The sequence below is a fragment of the Schistocerca serialis genome, chromosome 11 (assembly GCF_023864345.2).
Source record: "Schistocerca serialis cubense isolate TAMUIC-IGC-003099 chromosome 11, iqSchSeri2.2, whole genome shotgun sequence".
Lineage (NCBI taxonomy): Eukaryota > Metazoa > Arthropoda > Insecta > Orthoptera > Acrididae > Schistocerca > Schistocerca serialis.
The window spans coordinates 190815649-190832630 of record NC_064648.1 but is presented as its reverse complement, the minus strand read 5'-3'; the positions used below and the strand labels follow the sequence as shown (position 1 = coordinate 190832630).

At 38.5% G+C, this 16982-nt stretch overlaps 1 protein-coding gene across 1 annotated transcript in view; it reads right to left on the bottom strand.

Annotated features, from left to right (window-relative positions):
* LOC126426638 (uncharacterized) overlaps nt 1-16982 on the bottom strand; it is a 115185-nt gene that overhangs the window by 13055 nt on the left and 85148 nt on the right. The window contains exon 7 of the mRNA XM_050088525.1: nt 9503-9639. Within this exon, the coding sequence (XP_049944482.1) occupies nt 9596-9639 (44 nt within the window). The 3' untranslated portion in view covers nt 9503-9595. The remainder of the gene's footprint in view (nt 1-9502; nt 9640-16982) is intronic.

Here is a 16982-nt window from a genome sequence, read left to right as displayed (position 1 = left end):
TTTAAAGTTTATTATTACTTCTTAAATGATGATATGTTTAGGACTTATTTATTTACTTCATGTCCATGAAAACCACTTCACATAGAATCTGTGGATGATGTATTAGCATATTTATTCTTTTGTAAATAGATGTATCATGTATGTTCTCACTGTGAGTTTGTATGAATGTATGTTTCTGTGTAAATGAAAAATATTATGACATCTCTCAGTTCTCACATTTTGATCAGTGTAATTTGGCAATCTCATTCTAGATTTGCTATGTTATTGGTGCCCAGTATTTTTGTTTGATTGTGTAATGTCCATATAAGGACATATCGTCATTTACTACATTTTGGCACACTGTAGGATATAGTTTAATGTATACACTATTTATTTTTTATTTGTGTCTGTTACTTTTTTTTATTAAATGACCTTTGGGAGTTATTTGTCGTTTTATATAATTAGACTCATCAGTATTGTCTTCATTGCTTAAGTCTCAGAGTATTTTTGGAAAATGGGAAGTGAGCCAGTAATGATATTTGGCTCCCTCAATAAACAGTAATCATAATTTAATTGGTGTTCTGAGTTATTTCAAAACATTCAAGAAAGATTATTATTTTGGGTGAAGCTGCAACACATGCTTCTGTCCCTTTGGAAATGTTCAGAGTTGTTTCACTGTAGTAAGCACTGAAAATCTTTTAATCATTTATAATAGAGTTTACACACCAAAATTATTTCTGACTGTTGAGCTTCTGCATTACTGTTGTGCATATCACACTACCAAAGCCAACTGACTATTTGACCTATCAGATGTCCACTTGTATGTCACTTACACTTTGTTTCCACATTTGTTTGATTCTGATGTATTAAGTTGTTATAAAAATTTTACTGAGGCAATAAAAGTATGTCGTATTAGAATTTGTGCTTTTTTTTATTTCCTTGCTCATTTCACATAGTTCCAAGCTAGTAATTGTGTGGGAGATCTGAAGTGGTGCTGCTGAAACTTCACAATAATGTAATAGCTTTGTGATTTTGTTCTGCATAAAAGACACTAGTAGTTGAAGACCCCTTCATTTGGAGTAGTATTGTTATTTTGGATGACAAATAACTTCATAACCATTTCTTACTAGCTGACTTTTTCAGATGATCTTTGTAACAAGTTTGCACTTATGCACCTGAAGTATGGCAAGTGGTCTCATTAGCTACAGAGAAATGAAAGTGCTACACAAGAGCCTGTTTATATGGTTTAGGTGTGACTGGATGTAATCTGGAATAACAAAAATTTTCATATTCTCAAAATATTTTACTAGCTCAAAAAACTTTATTATTTACTAAAATAACCAAACCTTTCACTTTGACATGAACAAGCAATTTTTTGACACTTGGAGCACTATGCAGAAGGCCTTTGAAGAGAAGTGGCAATACTAGTGATATTTGTCTCTGTTAGTTACAATAAATTTTAGATAAATCATGAAATATATAATCATTACAAGTTACAATATGCAATACACGTGGGCTTCCCACCCATATTCAAATTCTAGGGAAGTGCTTTTGTTGTGTTACAATATACTTACAACACATGTGAAAGTTAGAGTTTTGAACCAACATAAATTTAAAACCAAGCTAACTGCATAACTCAGTAATCACCATTTAAAGTTATGGATCTGTAAAAGACTATGTTAATCCAGAGTTACTATGTAGGCTACATATCAGAGAAAGAATAAATTTCTTTTGTATGTACCTACTTGTGCATTTACTGGTATCAACAATTCATTAATACCTTGACTGCAGCTGTTCCAAAAGTGGCAGCTTCTATGAGAGCAAATATTGACAACATACTTCACTTCCAGAAGATCATTTTATATCAGATGGGTTGGAACTGTGTATTTGGTCAATTGCCTGACAAATGTCATGATCACATTCATTAATGATTCACTCGATGAAAACAACACAAAAGGTAAACATTTTCAACTAAAATATCTGATTTCTTTCACACTTGCTGCGTTCAATGATCATGGTTAGTGATGAAAAACTAACAATCTGTAGAAGTATATGGCAACTCTGTGGAAATTTACAAGTTTGGAAACAAATTAAGACATCTCAAGATAAATGACTATAATTATTATTCTAACACACGTGCAGCAATGGAAATTCTATTACTGAAAAATAAATTTGCATGGTTTTATACATGGATTCACTTACTCCAGTTACCCTTCACTATGTCCCTCCCTACTACAGATTTTTATTGGCTAAGAATAAAAATGGCCACGGGTGTGGTGCACCTCTGTTAATTTCAATTTGTTCTTCTGTGGTTTCCTTTAATTGAATAACATGCAGGAGTGTATGATATCTTTCACTTCCATTTTCATCAGTAAAATAAATAGCTGACCAGTGTGGGTGAGCAGTTCTAGGCCCTTCAGTCTGGAACCGTGGACCTCTACGGTCACAGGTTCAAATCCTACCTCTGGCATGGATGTGTGTGATGTCCTTAGGTTAGTAAGGTTTAAGTAGTTCTAAGTTCTGTGGGACTGATGACCTAAGATGTTAAGTCCAATAATGATCAGAGCCATTTCAACCATTTGAAAATAAATAATTGCCTTTTTAATCAGTTTATTTTCTTAAATGCATAGATGATACAGCAATCCATTCGGGTGGTTTGTAATTCCACAAAAAGTCAAATAAAAAAGCTTGTCTTCCTGTGCATCAGTTCAAAAGTAATAATGTACAATTTCTGAAATTATACAATACTTAACACTATAAAGAGGTATAATTTATATTTTTATAGAAAATGGGCAGATGATGATTTACTGAAAATGGATAAAAACCATGACTTTTGGTACACTGCATTTGGTATAAAATGTTACTTTGCTATTTCATTGTTTTAGTAAATCATTTAGAGACCACCAAAAAATTTCATACAATATTTGGAAACACCTTATTATATTTTAGAAATGATACAATAAAGTAGTTCTTTTAACTCATTTACTGCCATAATTTTATATTTAACACTATGGCTGCAGGTTCCCACAACAGAGGCTGATGCTGTGTGCTTGCCAGCATGGTGGTGAAACATCCATCACTGTGCATGCAGCATTCAGAGTGTTTGAGGGAAACATTATTGTGCTCTCCAGACTGATTTAAGCGAGATCATATTGGTCATCAGAATGAGGCAAGGAGTACACGCTGAAGTAATGAACAAATCACTATTTACACAGCTGTCAGTCCAATTTCATATGCCATTGTATCTGATTGTCTACAAGATGATAAGCTAGGTGTTCATGCTATTAATCAGAAAAGAGTACTTCATGAAAAAAAACTTATTATCTTAAAGTGATGGGAATATTCTGTGATGGAAACAGATCATCAGGTTTGGCTTCGTGTGAAAGCTAGACAAACTCTCACTACTGACTGCACGTCTTCTGTGCAGTGTACAAACTCCCTACATAAAAGTTGTAATAACGTAAGTTCCAGTGGTGAAGGTGAAAACCTGAGCTGACCAGATACAGCTGCACCGGAATAACACCAGGTCTCTCCCAAGCACTCAAGTGCACAGTCTTTGTACCATCAGGAAATGAACAGTAAATGAGATTGTTGTTTGGAAATGGCACAGACTTCCAGTTCATACCTAACAGCAACCAGAGTAATCAAGAAGAAACATTCCTAAATTCTTTCATTGTGTGTTACATTAGTGAAAAATTGTCATTGTTTAATGTGCAGTGGGTTATTATTAAACCAGATTCTGAATGAGGACATTAGCACTAATTTGTTGGACAACATGCCAAGGAACAATGTGAAAAAAATTTAGTTAAATCGCCTGACAGAAAGGGGAAATAATTTGTATGGCCAAAAGAGGATGATACAAGTTGACAAGAACCTATCACACAATATAGAGAAAGATTAAATTTTTCAGTACCGAAATTAAATCTTTCCTATTAAATCTGTTATTTTAATGCTCTTCATTTGGTCATAAACCTTAAACTGCACAATTATTTTAACATTTCAAGTATATAATCCAGTCTTTCACAATAAGTTATACTAAACATGTTGCATCTGCAACATTTCATATACCGAGTTCCACAAGCCCAACACAGAGCCAGTAGAATTATTAAATTCCCTCATTCCATATTAACACTAACTTTTATTTTTTTTAGGAGAAACGAAGTGTGTGGAGTGCTTGATAAGATCTTGGTTGTATGTTGTTCATATTGAGGTATCTCCATACAAAACTAAGTAGCATATGGATTCTATTTTCATGTTATTCCTTCACTTTCAATTGTACAAATGTTATGTCTGTAAGGATGGAACTGTCCACAGATGTTTAAAAAAATTTATAGTATACAACCTATCTCTCCCTCACACCCTATTATCAGCACTTTGCCATTGAAATTAATTTAAGTTGTAGAACATACAATGATGCAGGTACTCGTTAACATATAAAAACAAACAATTAAAAATCAGAAGTGCTTCTTTATTCATATTGTGCCGAAGTATATATGTACAGTTCAAAAGTTTTTCCAGTACATTAAAAATTGATTTCAAGGCACAATTGTGAAATTACAATAGATTTACAATAGATTATGCAAACAGACATAATGTTCAGACTTTTTGGAGTGAATGTTAAATTAATATCTTCTTAGGTGTTAAATTTTGCCAGATAGTTAGAAGGCATGTTACAAAAAACGTCCACAATTGGTCTCAGCTGTGCCAGCTACTTCCACAGCAAACGTAAGAGAAAACAAGTTAGCAATGAATTCTTTAAATACGAGAACTCAGTATTCACATGAATAGCCTATGAACAAACATGCTTCTATGCGAAAAAAAGCACCCAAAACTAAAACTGGAAAAACCTACCTTAAAAGAATAAATTGCTTGGAGTAAGTGGAATCACAGTATACTTGACACTTCAGTTTCAGAACTCAGACAATATATGTGAAACAAGCACCAATGTTCACTATACTTCCAAAGGGCATCAAAATTACTTTGCACCGCATGAAGGACGTTTTACATATGTGAAACACTGCAGCATGTATTTCCTCCATAGCTACTCCATGACAAACAAACATATCATCATCATTATTATTTGTAAAAATGGTTTGAATGACATTTACGAAATTAATAAATCTGTTGGTTAAAAACAGACAGGGCAGAGAATAACGACAGATTATTTTCCTGAAACGTTTTCAACTGCATATAGGACACTAATCACACAGAAACAGCCACAATTCTTTATAACCTCGTTTATAATGCGCAGGGATGGCATTGAAAGAATTTACAAGTTAAAATTCACCCATTACCCATACAAATACTAACGAAATGTGACATTTAAGCAAATATCTTACTGCTTTCATTAAGCATATCTACTTTACGGTATTCTTATATTCTTTAATGTTCGTGAGCTACTATGAGGGCCTACATAAACAAAACGACTTTGACTTATATCTGTATAATGTTGACTTTAGTCAGTAGAGTTATTCGACTGCTTCCGTAGTTTTACTACCAACATAACAGATTGAAGACCATTGTTTTCGCATCGTATGTTTGCTCTGCTGTATCCCTCAAATGGACGTATTATAATAAGTGAGTTAGTTAATGAAAATTTGTCATTATTGCCCTTAAATAACATCACGTTATTTTTTTGTTTTCTCTTGCTGGTGATGCTTTCAATTCTCTATAAATATTTTTATTTCTTTATTAATACACATTCATATTATATTACTATCCAGAAAAACTTAAATTTCTTATGATTGCTGAATTTCATCGCAGTCTAACGTGTGTTGGACTGAGACGATAGCAACTTCGCTGTAGCTTCCAGTTCGCGGAACTGGCGGCTGTTTAGGGGAGGGCCTTACACTACGGATAGGCATGGAGGGGGGTGAATGGGCGGGACTTGTTCCGGGTGAAATCCTAGCGCTAAGGGACATGAGCTTAAAACCTGCGAAGATCCCGACACATAGTCCCCGCCCACCCCACTTAAGCTCCACCCCTGATCAGCAAGATGCTCCGCCCAACCGGAGCAAAACGATACACATCGTCGCAGATATGTTACTCCTAGAACGAGAACTAGAAAATGAACAATTTCCAACGTATAATGCAAAGACTTTAAGTTTCAGGTATTAATGTAAACGTTTACAGACACGACTACGATTATCACTGTGTGTTATTGATGAAGTAGAAGTGTCTATAACTTAAAACGGATTTCCGGTACCTAATGGTATTTACAACAAGCGGAACAAAAAATCACGAATGATTTAAAGTAATAAATGAAAGCGAAGTACAAACGTGCTGTCTGTTAATTACAATGTGAGACAATTATCATCAAATTAATCGCTTAATATAACGTGATATTTCGGGAAAACTACACTTCGCAAATAATGTGGTTGGAAATGTTACGTATGTCGGTAATAAAAGCTTACGATGCCGCAGATGGCAACAGAGTTTATTTCTTTTATTCATCCAAAAAAATCTTTCCAGATTATAAGACACAGAACAAACACAAACCAAAACAGCAGAGTAAAAATACTGTGTTATGTCAGTAGAGACATAAATGTAAGCTTTAGCCATCAAAAAGCTTGCACTATTTGCATTTGCTTCACTATCTTGTTTCTAGTCTCTGTATTTCAAACATCCAAAATATTCTGCTACGGAATAGAAGCAATAATCTAATAAGAATAGACAGGCCTACTTGTTTAGAATATCCTCACTTGACTCAATATTTTTATGTTTATAAAATATAGCTTGACTCTTTAGACCTAAAGAAATGAAGAATATAAAAATCATACTGATAACAAAAACGTTATGAAGACAGTCGTATTTTCGAGACGCAAATGCAGGTACTGTTTCCGGTCTTCCGTTGTGAGGGAACTATAGGGGGTGGGGTGAAGTCCCGCTCGTGAGCGAGGTATGGGGGTGGGGTGAGGACCCGTCGTGGGCGAGCTCAGTGCGGGGTGAGTGTGGCAGGGAGGTAGAGTGGGGGGGATCCTCGCTGGGATCTTCGCAGGTTTTAACGTTTGCTCGCTAAGGGCACGTGGCCGAACCGCACAATAACCCTGGGTTCGGTGTGGGGCGGCAGCGGGGTGGGTGGACTGCTGTGGCCCGTTGTGAACCGCTGAGGGCTACGGCGGGGACGAAGCCCCTCCGTCGTTTCCAGGTCCCCGGTTTGATACACAGTACACAGTACTAACCATATTTCTGACATAATAATGCGAGATGGTGTGTCTTTGCAACAGGATAGTCAAGTCACGAACATTGTAGACGCTCTTTGTACTGACAAGACTCAGCATTCAGATAACAAAGTTTGTGGTGATTCTGATATTTTATTTTCTGAGAATACTAATATCACACATATTACTACGGAAGATTCACTACCTTTGCGAAAATCCGACACCCAGCCTTTTCGGAATTTTTCCGACACTACTGTTACGCAACAGCTTCATTTGACTATACTCGGTATGAATTTCCTGCCACAACCTCAGTTCGATTGTTTGTTTCAGTTCTTAGGTGAAATGCAAAAACAGAATAATCAACGTTTTGATGAACAATTCACTCGTTTTGACGAACTTAAAAACAGCAATAACGAACTTAAAGAAGACAACAAGGGACAAAATGTTTTGAGGAACAATCCGCTCGTTTTGCTGAGGAGCTCAGAGAAAGCAACAACACACTTACGAAACGTTTTGAGGACCTTAAAAACAGCAACGAGTCCCTTACAATGCAATTTCAAGAACTTAATGACAAATGCACTAAAAATCATGAATGTCTTACAGAAAGTTTTGATGCACAGGCTACTCATTTGGAATTCGAATATCGTAAAAGAATCCTTAGATGCGCTCCCTGACGGTCAAAAAGCACCCTTGACGACTTAAAAGACAGCCAAATAACCTTAACAGACCGTATAAATGATATAACAACAGAGGACATCAATGTCACATCTCGTTTAAGCGAGCTAACTACAGCTTATGACAACCTTAACTACCCTGTGTCGGACAGGAAAGTAGCCGTTGATGAACAACTTAATACCATTGCTGAAACTCAGCGGCGAGAGAAAGTCCTACTTTTCGCCAAAATTAGAAAGTTGGAATCCAGTGAAATTGTTGTTACTCTGCAAAAGAAAACGCGTAATCATGCTGTAAAGTTATAATCACTTAAAGATAATACTGCAAAAATTCACGACCAGTACGACAATCTGAAAGCTGAATGTGATGAACTCGACGACACAGTAGCACGATTAAGATTAAATCATGGCAGTCACTCTGAAAGTACACTACCGGCACACTTCGCTGGCACTGAAGAATTTCAATCACTTGAAAACTTTCGACAGGGGCAGATGCAAATCAATCGTCAAATCAAACAGGTACTCAATAAACGTAATGCTCGCTTGTCTGACAATAAGCTCGGTGCCATTTCTCAGGACTGCTCATATAACTTTGCCACACATTGTATCGATCAGGATAGAGAACATTCTACTGGTCAGAGAAAGAGACTTTTTGACACTCACATAACAAGTCTCGCACTTTTCTCAGTCCACAACATTCTTTTGATAATTTTAGAAACGATGGATTTGACTACAAGCATTTTTTATCTGTCAGAAAATTCAAAGTATTTCGTAATGGTCCTAATTGTTTGCATCCCTTGGAATGCATTCAGCAATTTACGTTTCCTTTACCTCCAAATTGGCCTGTTCCTCATAAATTAGAATTTATTTGTAGCTTCTAGGAAGGGAAACCGTCGACGAGAATGCGACCTGTTGCACTCCAGTGTTTTTCAGTTGAAGAATTTCGAAGCACTTTCCTCGCAGCGTACTGGTCTGAGACGACACAGCCTGCTGTAAAAGACAAATCGACGCCGATTTTTTGAAACGTTAACACCGAACTTTGAATGCGTGGTGCAACAAAACCAGCATTTGCTTGAGCCATTCAGCCCGTTAGGTTTGATGCACCTCTGTATTTCGGAACTTCCAGGAAATTTTAAATGTGCGTTAAGAGCACTTCAACAGTCATCTAACATAACATGCTTTTCGTGACGTTTTACAATCACTTGAGATTGATCAGTCATTTTCACAGCAAAATAATTATAATAACTTTTCCAACAACAACCGCAATTTTCACTACAGACACAACGGTGGTCATTCTAATACGTTTTTCAGTCACAAAAATAGTGACTACTTTGCAAATGAAAGACGTAACAGGAATTTTGACAACAGCATCCAGAATTTCAATGGTAAACAGCAACCACATTTGCAGCAGAACCGAAGTCGTCCTAATAACTATCAACAGCAAAAATCACAATTTTCAACAGACTACTCAGCAATCGTTGTCGCAAAACGATTCTAGTAATAATTTTATTCACACGAACACTTTCCGTAATTACAGGCAACAGCCATACCAGCAAACCTCTTGTGGCAATCACCAGCATTTTCAGGGTCACAATGGAAATAAGCAGGGAAGTAGAAATTTTAATCATAATTTCAGGACTAAAAGGCATTTTAATAACAACCAGTCTTTATGCTTAAATGAACCAGACTCACATTTTCATAGGCATCAAGGTAATCGAAGTCCTTCACAACCCCAGCGCACTGTTCACAGAACGGTGCAGACGCTACGCAACAATGACTGTCGGGTCAGGCGTCAGATGACGCCGGCGGGTCACGGGTCACGTCGTATTCTGCAAACATTGTAGAGCATAACGATCCGCTTAGTAGATGATACCAGGGATTCAGTGTTATGTGAAACTGAACTGCCTCTGAAGCATCTTTATCATCCTGTTGTCACCACTGAAGTAGGCAAACACGTGCTAAAAGCAGTTCTGGGTTCTGTTTCTCCCGATACTGTCATGAGTGACGCAGCATTCGACCGCTGCTATTCTGGTGATTCTTGTCCGATGTTGCCTCCCAACAAAATCGAAATAAATAGTGCTGCACCTGGTAAAAGGGTTGCAGTCAAATCTCAAAACTCATTTACAATTTTCTACTCAAGGTCACACGATTTTCGCCAACTTTCTTATCGTTCCACTATTAACCACTGAAGTCATTCTAAACATCGATTTCTTAAACAAACGTAAAGCAGTGCTGGATTTTAACAATTTTCGTATTACGTTACAAAACGACGACAATATATCTTAACATTTTCATCAGAGCCTATCTAGCGAGGGACAAAATATCAACCACCAGCATTTCCTTTCTTCAAATAGAAACGTCGACTGGTACACCACACAATTTGATTCTGCTGACCCGTACTGTGAGCACACCGTTGTCGGCACTCTGGTTGACATTTTCGACACGATTCAGGACAAAGTTGACAACTGTGAAGCCACCTCTGATTTACATAACCAACAATTACAGAAAATCTTACAAACTCATGCCCACGTTTTTGATAATGTACCTGACACTATTCGTGGTGTTCTTTATGAATTTTAAGTTGAGCCACACAATACTTTTGTTGGACGACACTACCCCATTTCTTTTGTTTATCGTCAGAAAGTTAAAGAAGAAACTAATTCCATGCTTCAACAAGGTATTACTGAGCCGGCAGACGGGCCATTATAACAGCCCGCTTCATATTGTGCGAGAGAAAGATGGTTCACTGAGGCTCGTTCTCGATTCGAGACAAATTAACAAAATTATTAATACGGAAATCGATAGATCGCAAACCTTGGAAGAGATTCTTCAGAAATGTAATGGCGTCCCAGTTTTCTCCTCCCTTGATGCTGGTTTCTGGCAGATTGAAATGCACCCTAATTGCCACAAACATACGGCCTTTCTCTGTTTTGGAATATCCTGTCAATTCTGTAAACTTCCTTTTGGATTAAACATTTCGTCTGCAGCATTCATCAGAGGTTTAAATTCTATTTTACGAGAGCATTTGAAAAATAAGATTACCACTTATGTCGATGATATTCTCATATCCGAAAAGACCTGGGATGAGAACAATGATACCTTCAATTCTTTATTACAAGTCTTTTCCGACCATTGTGTTACAGTGAACCTCAGCAAATCTAAATTCGACAAATCTAACATAAAATTTTTAGATCACGTGATATGTGTCTCTGCCATTGAACCCGAGCCGAATGAGTTGCAAGCTGTCTGTGACATCATCACACCTACTTCCAAACGTCGAGTCAGATGTTTTCTCGGTTTGGTCATTTTTTTCCGGCTTTTTGTGCGCTATAAGGCTCTCGATCCCGCACCTTTGTGCCAACTTGACGGCAAAAACTCCAGCTGGTTCTGGAACGACCGAGCTCAACAAGAATTTGTCAATTTAAAACAAGCTTTATTGAACGCTCCTCTACTTTCTCATCCCGATTTTTCACATGACTTCTGTTTGGCCACTGACAGTTCTAAAACGGCCATTGGTGTGTTTCAAGAGATCGAAGAAGACGGCATTGTTGTGAAGAAAAGCATTGGTTTCGCTAGCCGCGTTCTGTCTCCAGCTGAACGTAACTATTCTACAACAGAACTTGAATGTTTAGGAGTCGTGAGGGCCTTTTCAAATTCCGTCACTTCTTATTTGTTAGGCATACCAAGATTTATACTGATCACAGACCGTTGCAGTTTTATATGTCACCAGAACTTTCTCACGATCGTTTACTTCGTTGGGCTATGTATTTACAAGAACTTCGCTGTACGCTCATGTACATTCTCGGTGTTGAAAATATTGTCGCTGATGCATTATCTCGCTCACTAGGTGTTACTCCGTCTGGTTCTTCAACAGAATTTCGTCACGCCAATTTCAGTGTGTTATACATTGAACAGGTAGCTTTCGAAAACTTTATTTCTTCGGCCATGACCGACATTGCTAAAGAGCAAGACAAGCATCCTATCTGGAAAGACATCAACCGGCAATGGCGCGACAAAACCAAACCTTCTATCAGACTCTACTATCTCGTTCGGAACAACATCTGGTTTAAACGGTTAACACCTGACAGTACAACCTGGCTTGTCTGCATTCCCAGGCATCTAGTTAATATAATTATATGGTACATGCATCTCATTTACGCTCATTATGGAGCCCGCAAAAGTTTTTACATTCTTCGTCAAACGTCTTATTTCTTTAATACGGAGAAACTCATTCGTCGTGTTCTTATGAAGTGCAAACTATGCCAGGAAGCCTAGACAACAACATCTTCCTTTCATGTTCAGTTGTATCCCATCATTCCTGTGATATTACTTCATCTAGCAGCCGTTGACTTATACGGTGCTGTTGTTACCAGCAGACAAGGCTCCTCTTATATTTTCGTAGCTGTAGAGCTCATGTCGAAATTTGTGTCACGCCTTTGCGTAATGAATTTTTTAACTGAAGTTGGTCACGCTGACAAGGTCATTTCAGACAAGGGTCCGCAATTTAGGTCAAGTTACTGGACCCGCACTCTCTCAAGCAGGAAAATCAAACTTTTCCGCTATCATGCTTCTTCAAATCCAGCTGTACGCATTATGAAAGAGATAAGTGAACTATGCAGATTGTACTGCCACAAGAAACACAAAGATTGGGACAAATACATTTACACATTTCAAGATGTTATCAACTCTATTCCCAACTTTTCTACCTTACTTTCTCTGCACCTTGTACTGAAAAACAAACTGCCACCTGACAGAAACAAAGAACTTGTACCGTTACCTAAGTCACGTTGCTTACCACATGACGAAACTGAGGAAACAGCTTTTCGCAATATCAAACGAGCTGCAGACTTGTAGATGGTCTCATAAAGGAAAACGCTTGTTTAGAAAATTCTTTCTTCTCAATGATGGACCATACAGAATTCCTCATATCTGTCATCCGAATGCTTTGGAAGCGGGAAGTCTGTGAACCAGACGTAGAATGGGTGTACACCACATTATGAATGTCAAAGAATTTCACGAACAGGACACACACACACAGCTTTATAGACAACGTACCTACACCGAGAATTTTTTTACTGTGTGATTTTTATGACCACAGCCTACTTTATTTATTGTTTTATAATGTTCGATTTTCCCTGATTTTGTAACTTGCACAGAATTCTATGAATAGGACACACATACACAGCTTTACAGACAACACACACTGTGATCTGGGTTACTACCGGACAGCCTATTTGTCTTTTCATATCTTATAACTTGGGATTTGCACTTATATTTGCATTTACTTTGCTGTTTCCTATGTTCCAAAGCCGGCTTTCATGTGACGCATTCTCCGCTTGCAGGTAAATTACAATAATCGACAGAGTAAATGGCAGCACTCATAGGATGTTCAATAACCTGCTGATAGAAGACTGGAGAACACCGGTATTACCGTATTTCATGTACAATGCTCAGATATATTTGAAGTAGGAGAATGTAATGTTTCAGGTAGTTGCCAGATGTAATTACATATCAGATGAAAGTAAGAGGTACTCATGTTCCCTACTTCTCAAAGCCAGTTTTCGAGTAGTGCATCTTCCACTTGCAGATAAAATGCCGTCATCGGCAGAGTAAACCAAAAGACGTCTGTTAACATGCTGATAAAGAACAGGAGAATAGCCCTACTACTTCATTTCATATGGGAATCTGTAGGCAACATTTCAAGGAGCATAATGTAATGTTTAAAATGTTAATAGGTTGTAATTACTTTTCAAATGAAAAAAGACATAATCATTTCTTTACATTTCAAAGCCATGAGCTTTCCTTTAAAGGAAACATCCAGTCGATGGTAGGGTGAATGGTAGCAACCAAAACACGCTCGTTAACCTGCTTTGATGAAGTAGAGGAGAAGCACCGTGTTATTACATTCCAAATAGGAATCTGTAGATAGCCTTTGACGTAGCAGAATGTATTATTAAAAATCGTTAACCAGATGTTATTACTTATCCAACGCTAGACGGAAGTAGTCATTTGTCTACATTTAGAAGCCTCCTCTGAAGCAGGGCGTGTTCCCATTGAAAATAAAACGTAGTCGACAGCAGAGTAAATGGCGGCACCCATAAGACGCTCATTAACCCAGTGATACATTTCATATAGGACTCTGTAGACAGCATTCGAAGTTGCAGAATATAATATTGAAATCGTTACTCAAATGTAATTACTTACGAATGAAAGAAGGAAGTTCTCATTGACTGCATCTCAGTGCCAGTTTTCCAGTAGCTCATCTTTATTTGGAGTTAAAACCCAGCAGGTGGCAGAGTAAATGGTGGCAGCCAGAACATACAGCTTAACCTGCCGAGAAAGAGCAGGAGGACAAACCTGTCACTGGACAGGTCTACTGGGAGTCTGTTATTTGCACTTCTGGATTTTGTACGTACTACGTATGTCTCAGACGCTAAGAGACACTTCTGAATCGCTTACTATTCGCTCGCCGTCTTTGCTCAGAGCTACTGTGGCGCTGGAAGGTGTGCTCGTTTTCGTCATCGCTGCTGGGGAGCGTGGGCGCAGGAGTTCCAGCGTTAGGAAGGTAGTTGTGTGTTAGACGGCGAGCAGGGGACTCTGGGCAGTGTAGACGTAAAGTTAAGTGCACCTGTGTTTAAGTAAAGTGATTTGTATCTGAATGTTGTGAAACAGTGGAGAAAGATTCGATCAATGATGTAGAATGAAGTGAGATGCAAGGATATTAGAAGAGAGTATGAAGGGGAATGAAGGTAACATTTTTTTATTTTGTGGCACTGCAGTCGTGCGTAGCTACATTCATTGTTCAATTAGACAGCCATATCAAGTAAATTGAGATTTTTCATTAAAGAGGGTTTAATTTTCACTGCAAGGGATTTTTCATGTCTATTAATTATTTTTCTAACATTTGTGAGAGTGAGTGGTCCATGGTGTGGCTTCCTGTAGTCATGTCCTAGTTCATGAACCACGGGCAACGTGTGAGTGGCCAAGTAAGTGGTCCCGACAGTCGGGATACCAGTTACTTTGGAATAAGGCTGGGCATCTCGGACATATTCTGAGTCGTGGTCACCTTTGTGCTCATACGGCAAAGACTACCAAATCCACCGGCTAGTCCCTCAGCCGTTAGGGGTAAAACCCAATGGGACTCGGGGCAAGTAAGGCTAGCAACCTGCTTCCCTGGTACTTTAAATACGATGCTGGCAACAATCAGAGCAAAATGCCTCGGACCTTTGGAGGTGACGGAGTCCCACCTCTAACTGACAAACCAGGGACTCCTAAGATACGACTTGGCAAACAAATGGTAATGAGATGGGGAGCTATTAATATCAATGGGGGCTACTCTGGGAAGAAGGTAGAGCTGGCAGAGGCTGCAAGTAAGATGGGGCTGTACGTTTTAGCTGTTAGTGACATTCGGGTAAGGGGTGAGAAAGAAGAGGAAGTGGGAGAATACAAGGTCTACCCGTCAGGAGTCAAAGCAGGAATAGCACAATGGGGTGTAGGGCTTTACATCAGGAAAGAAATGGAACCCAGCGTAGTAGCAGTAAGGTATGTAAATGAACGACTGATGTGGATAGATTTGAAAGTGTCTAGCAAGAAAATTAGGATTGTGTCAGTATATTCGCATTGTGAAGGGACAGATCAAGATAAGATGGATAGTTTTTATGAGGCACTCAGTGATGTAGTTGTTAGAGTAAAGGACAAGGACAGTGTTCTGCTCATGGGTGATTTTAATGCCAGGATTGGAAATCAAACAGAAGGGTACGAAAAGGTTATGGGTAAGTTTGGAGAGGATATGGAGGCCAACAGGAACGGGAAACAACTCTTGGATTTCTGTGCCAGTATGGGCTTAGTAATCACAAACTCCTTTTCTAAACATAAGAACATTCACCGGTATACTTGGGAAGGCAGGGGAACCAGATCTGTCATTGACTATATAATAACAGATCAGGAATTCAGGAAGACTGTGAGGGACACACGTGTATTCAGGGGATTCTTTGATGACACTGATAATTATTTAATCTGCAGTGAAATTGGGATTGTGAGGCCGAAAGTGCAGGAGGTCAGGTCCATATGTAGGAGGATAAGAGAGGAGAAACTTCAGGATAAGGAAATCAGGCACAAGTACATAACAGCGATCTCAGAAAGGTACCAGTTAGTTGAATGTAGTCAATTACAGTCATTGGAAAAGGAATGGACAAGGTACAGGGACACAGTACTAGAAGTGGCTAAAGAATGTCTTGGAACAGTAGTGTGTAAAGGTAGGACGAAGCAAACAGCTTGGTGGAATGACACAGTCAAGGAAGCCTGTAAAAGGAAAAAGAAAGCGTATCAAAAATGGCTACATACTAGAACTCAAGTAGACAGAGAAAGTTATGTTGAAGAAAGAAACAAAGCCAAACAGATAATTGCAGCATCCAAGAAGAAATCTTGGGAAGACTTTGGAAACAGGTTGGAGACTATGGGTCAAGCTGCTGGAAAACCATTCTGGAGTGTAATTAGCAGTCTTCGAAAGGGAGGTAAGAAGGAAATGACCAGTATTTTGGACAGGTCAGGAAAACTGTTGGTGAATCCTGTGGATGCCTTGGGCAGATGGAGGGAATATTTTGAAGAGTTGCTCAATGTAGGTGAAAATGCGATCAGCAATGTTTCAGATTTCGAGGTAGAATGGGATAGGAATGATGATGGAAATATGATCACATTTGAGGAAGTGGAGAAAATGGTCAATAGATTGCAGTGCAATAAAGCAGCTGGGGTGGATGAAATTAAGTCGGAACTCATCAAATACAGTGGAATGTCAGGTCTTAAATGGCTACACAGGATAATTGAAATGGCCTGGGAGTCGGGACAGGTTCCATCAGACTGGACAAAAGCAGTAATCACACCAATCTTTAAACATGGAAACAGAAAAGATTGTAACAACTACAGAGGTATCTCTTTAATCAGCGTTGTGGGTAAAATCTTCTCAGGTATTGTTGAAAGGAAAGTGCGAGTATTAGTTGAGGACCAATTGGATGAAAATCAGTGTGGGTTTAGGCCTCTTAGAGGTTGTCAGGACCAGATCTTTAGCTCACGGCAAATAATGGAGAAGTGTTATGAGTGGAACAGAGAATTGTATCTATGCTTTATAGATCTAGAAAAGGCATATGACCGGGTTTCTGGGAGGAAGTTATTGTCT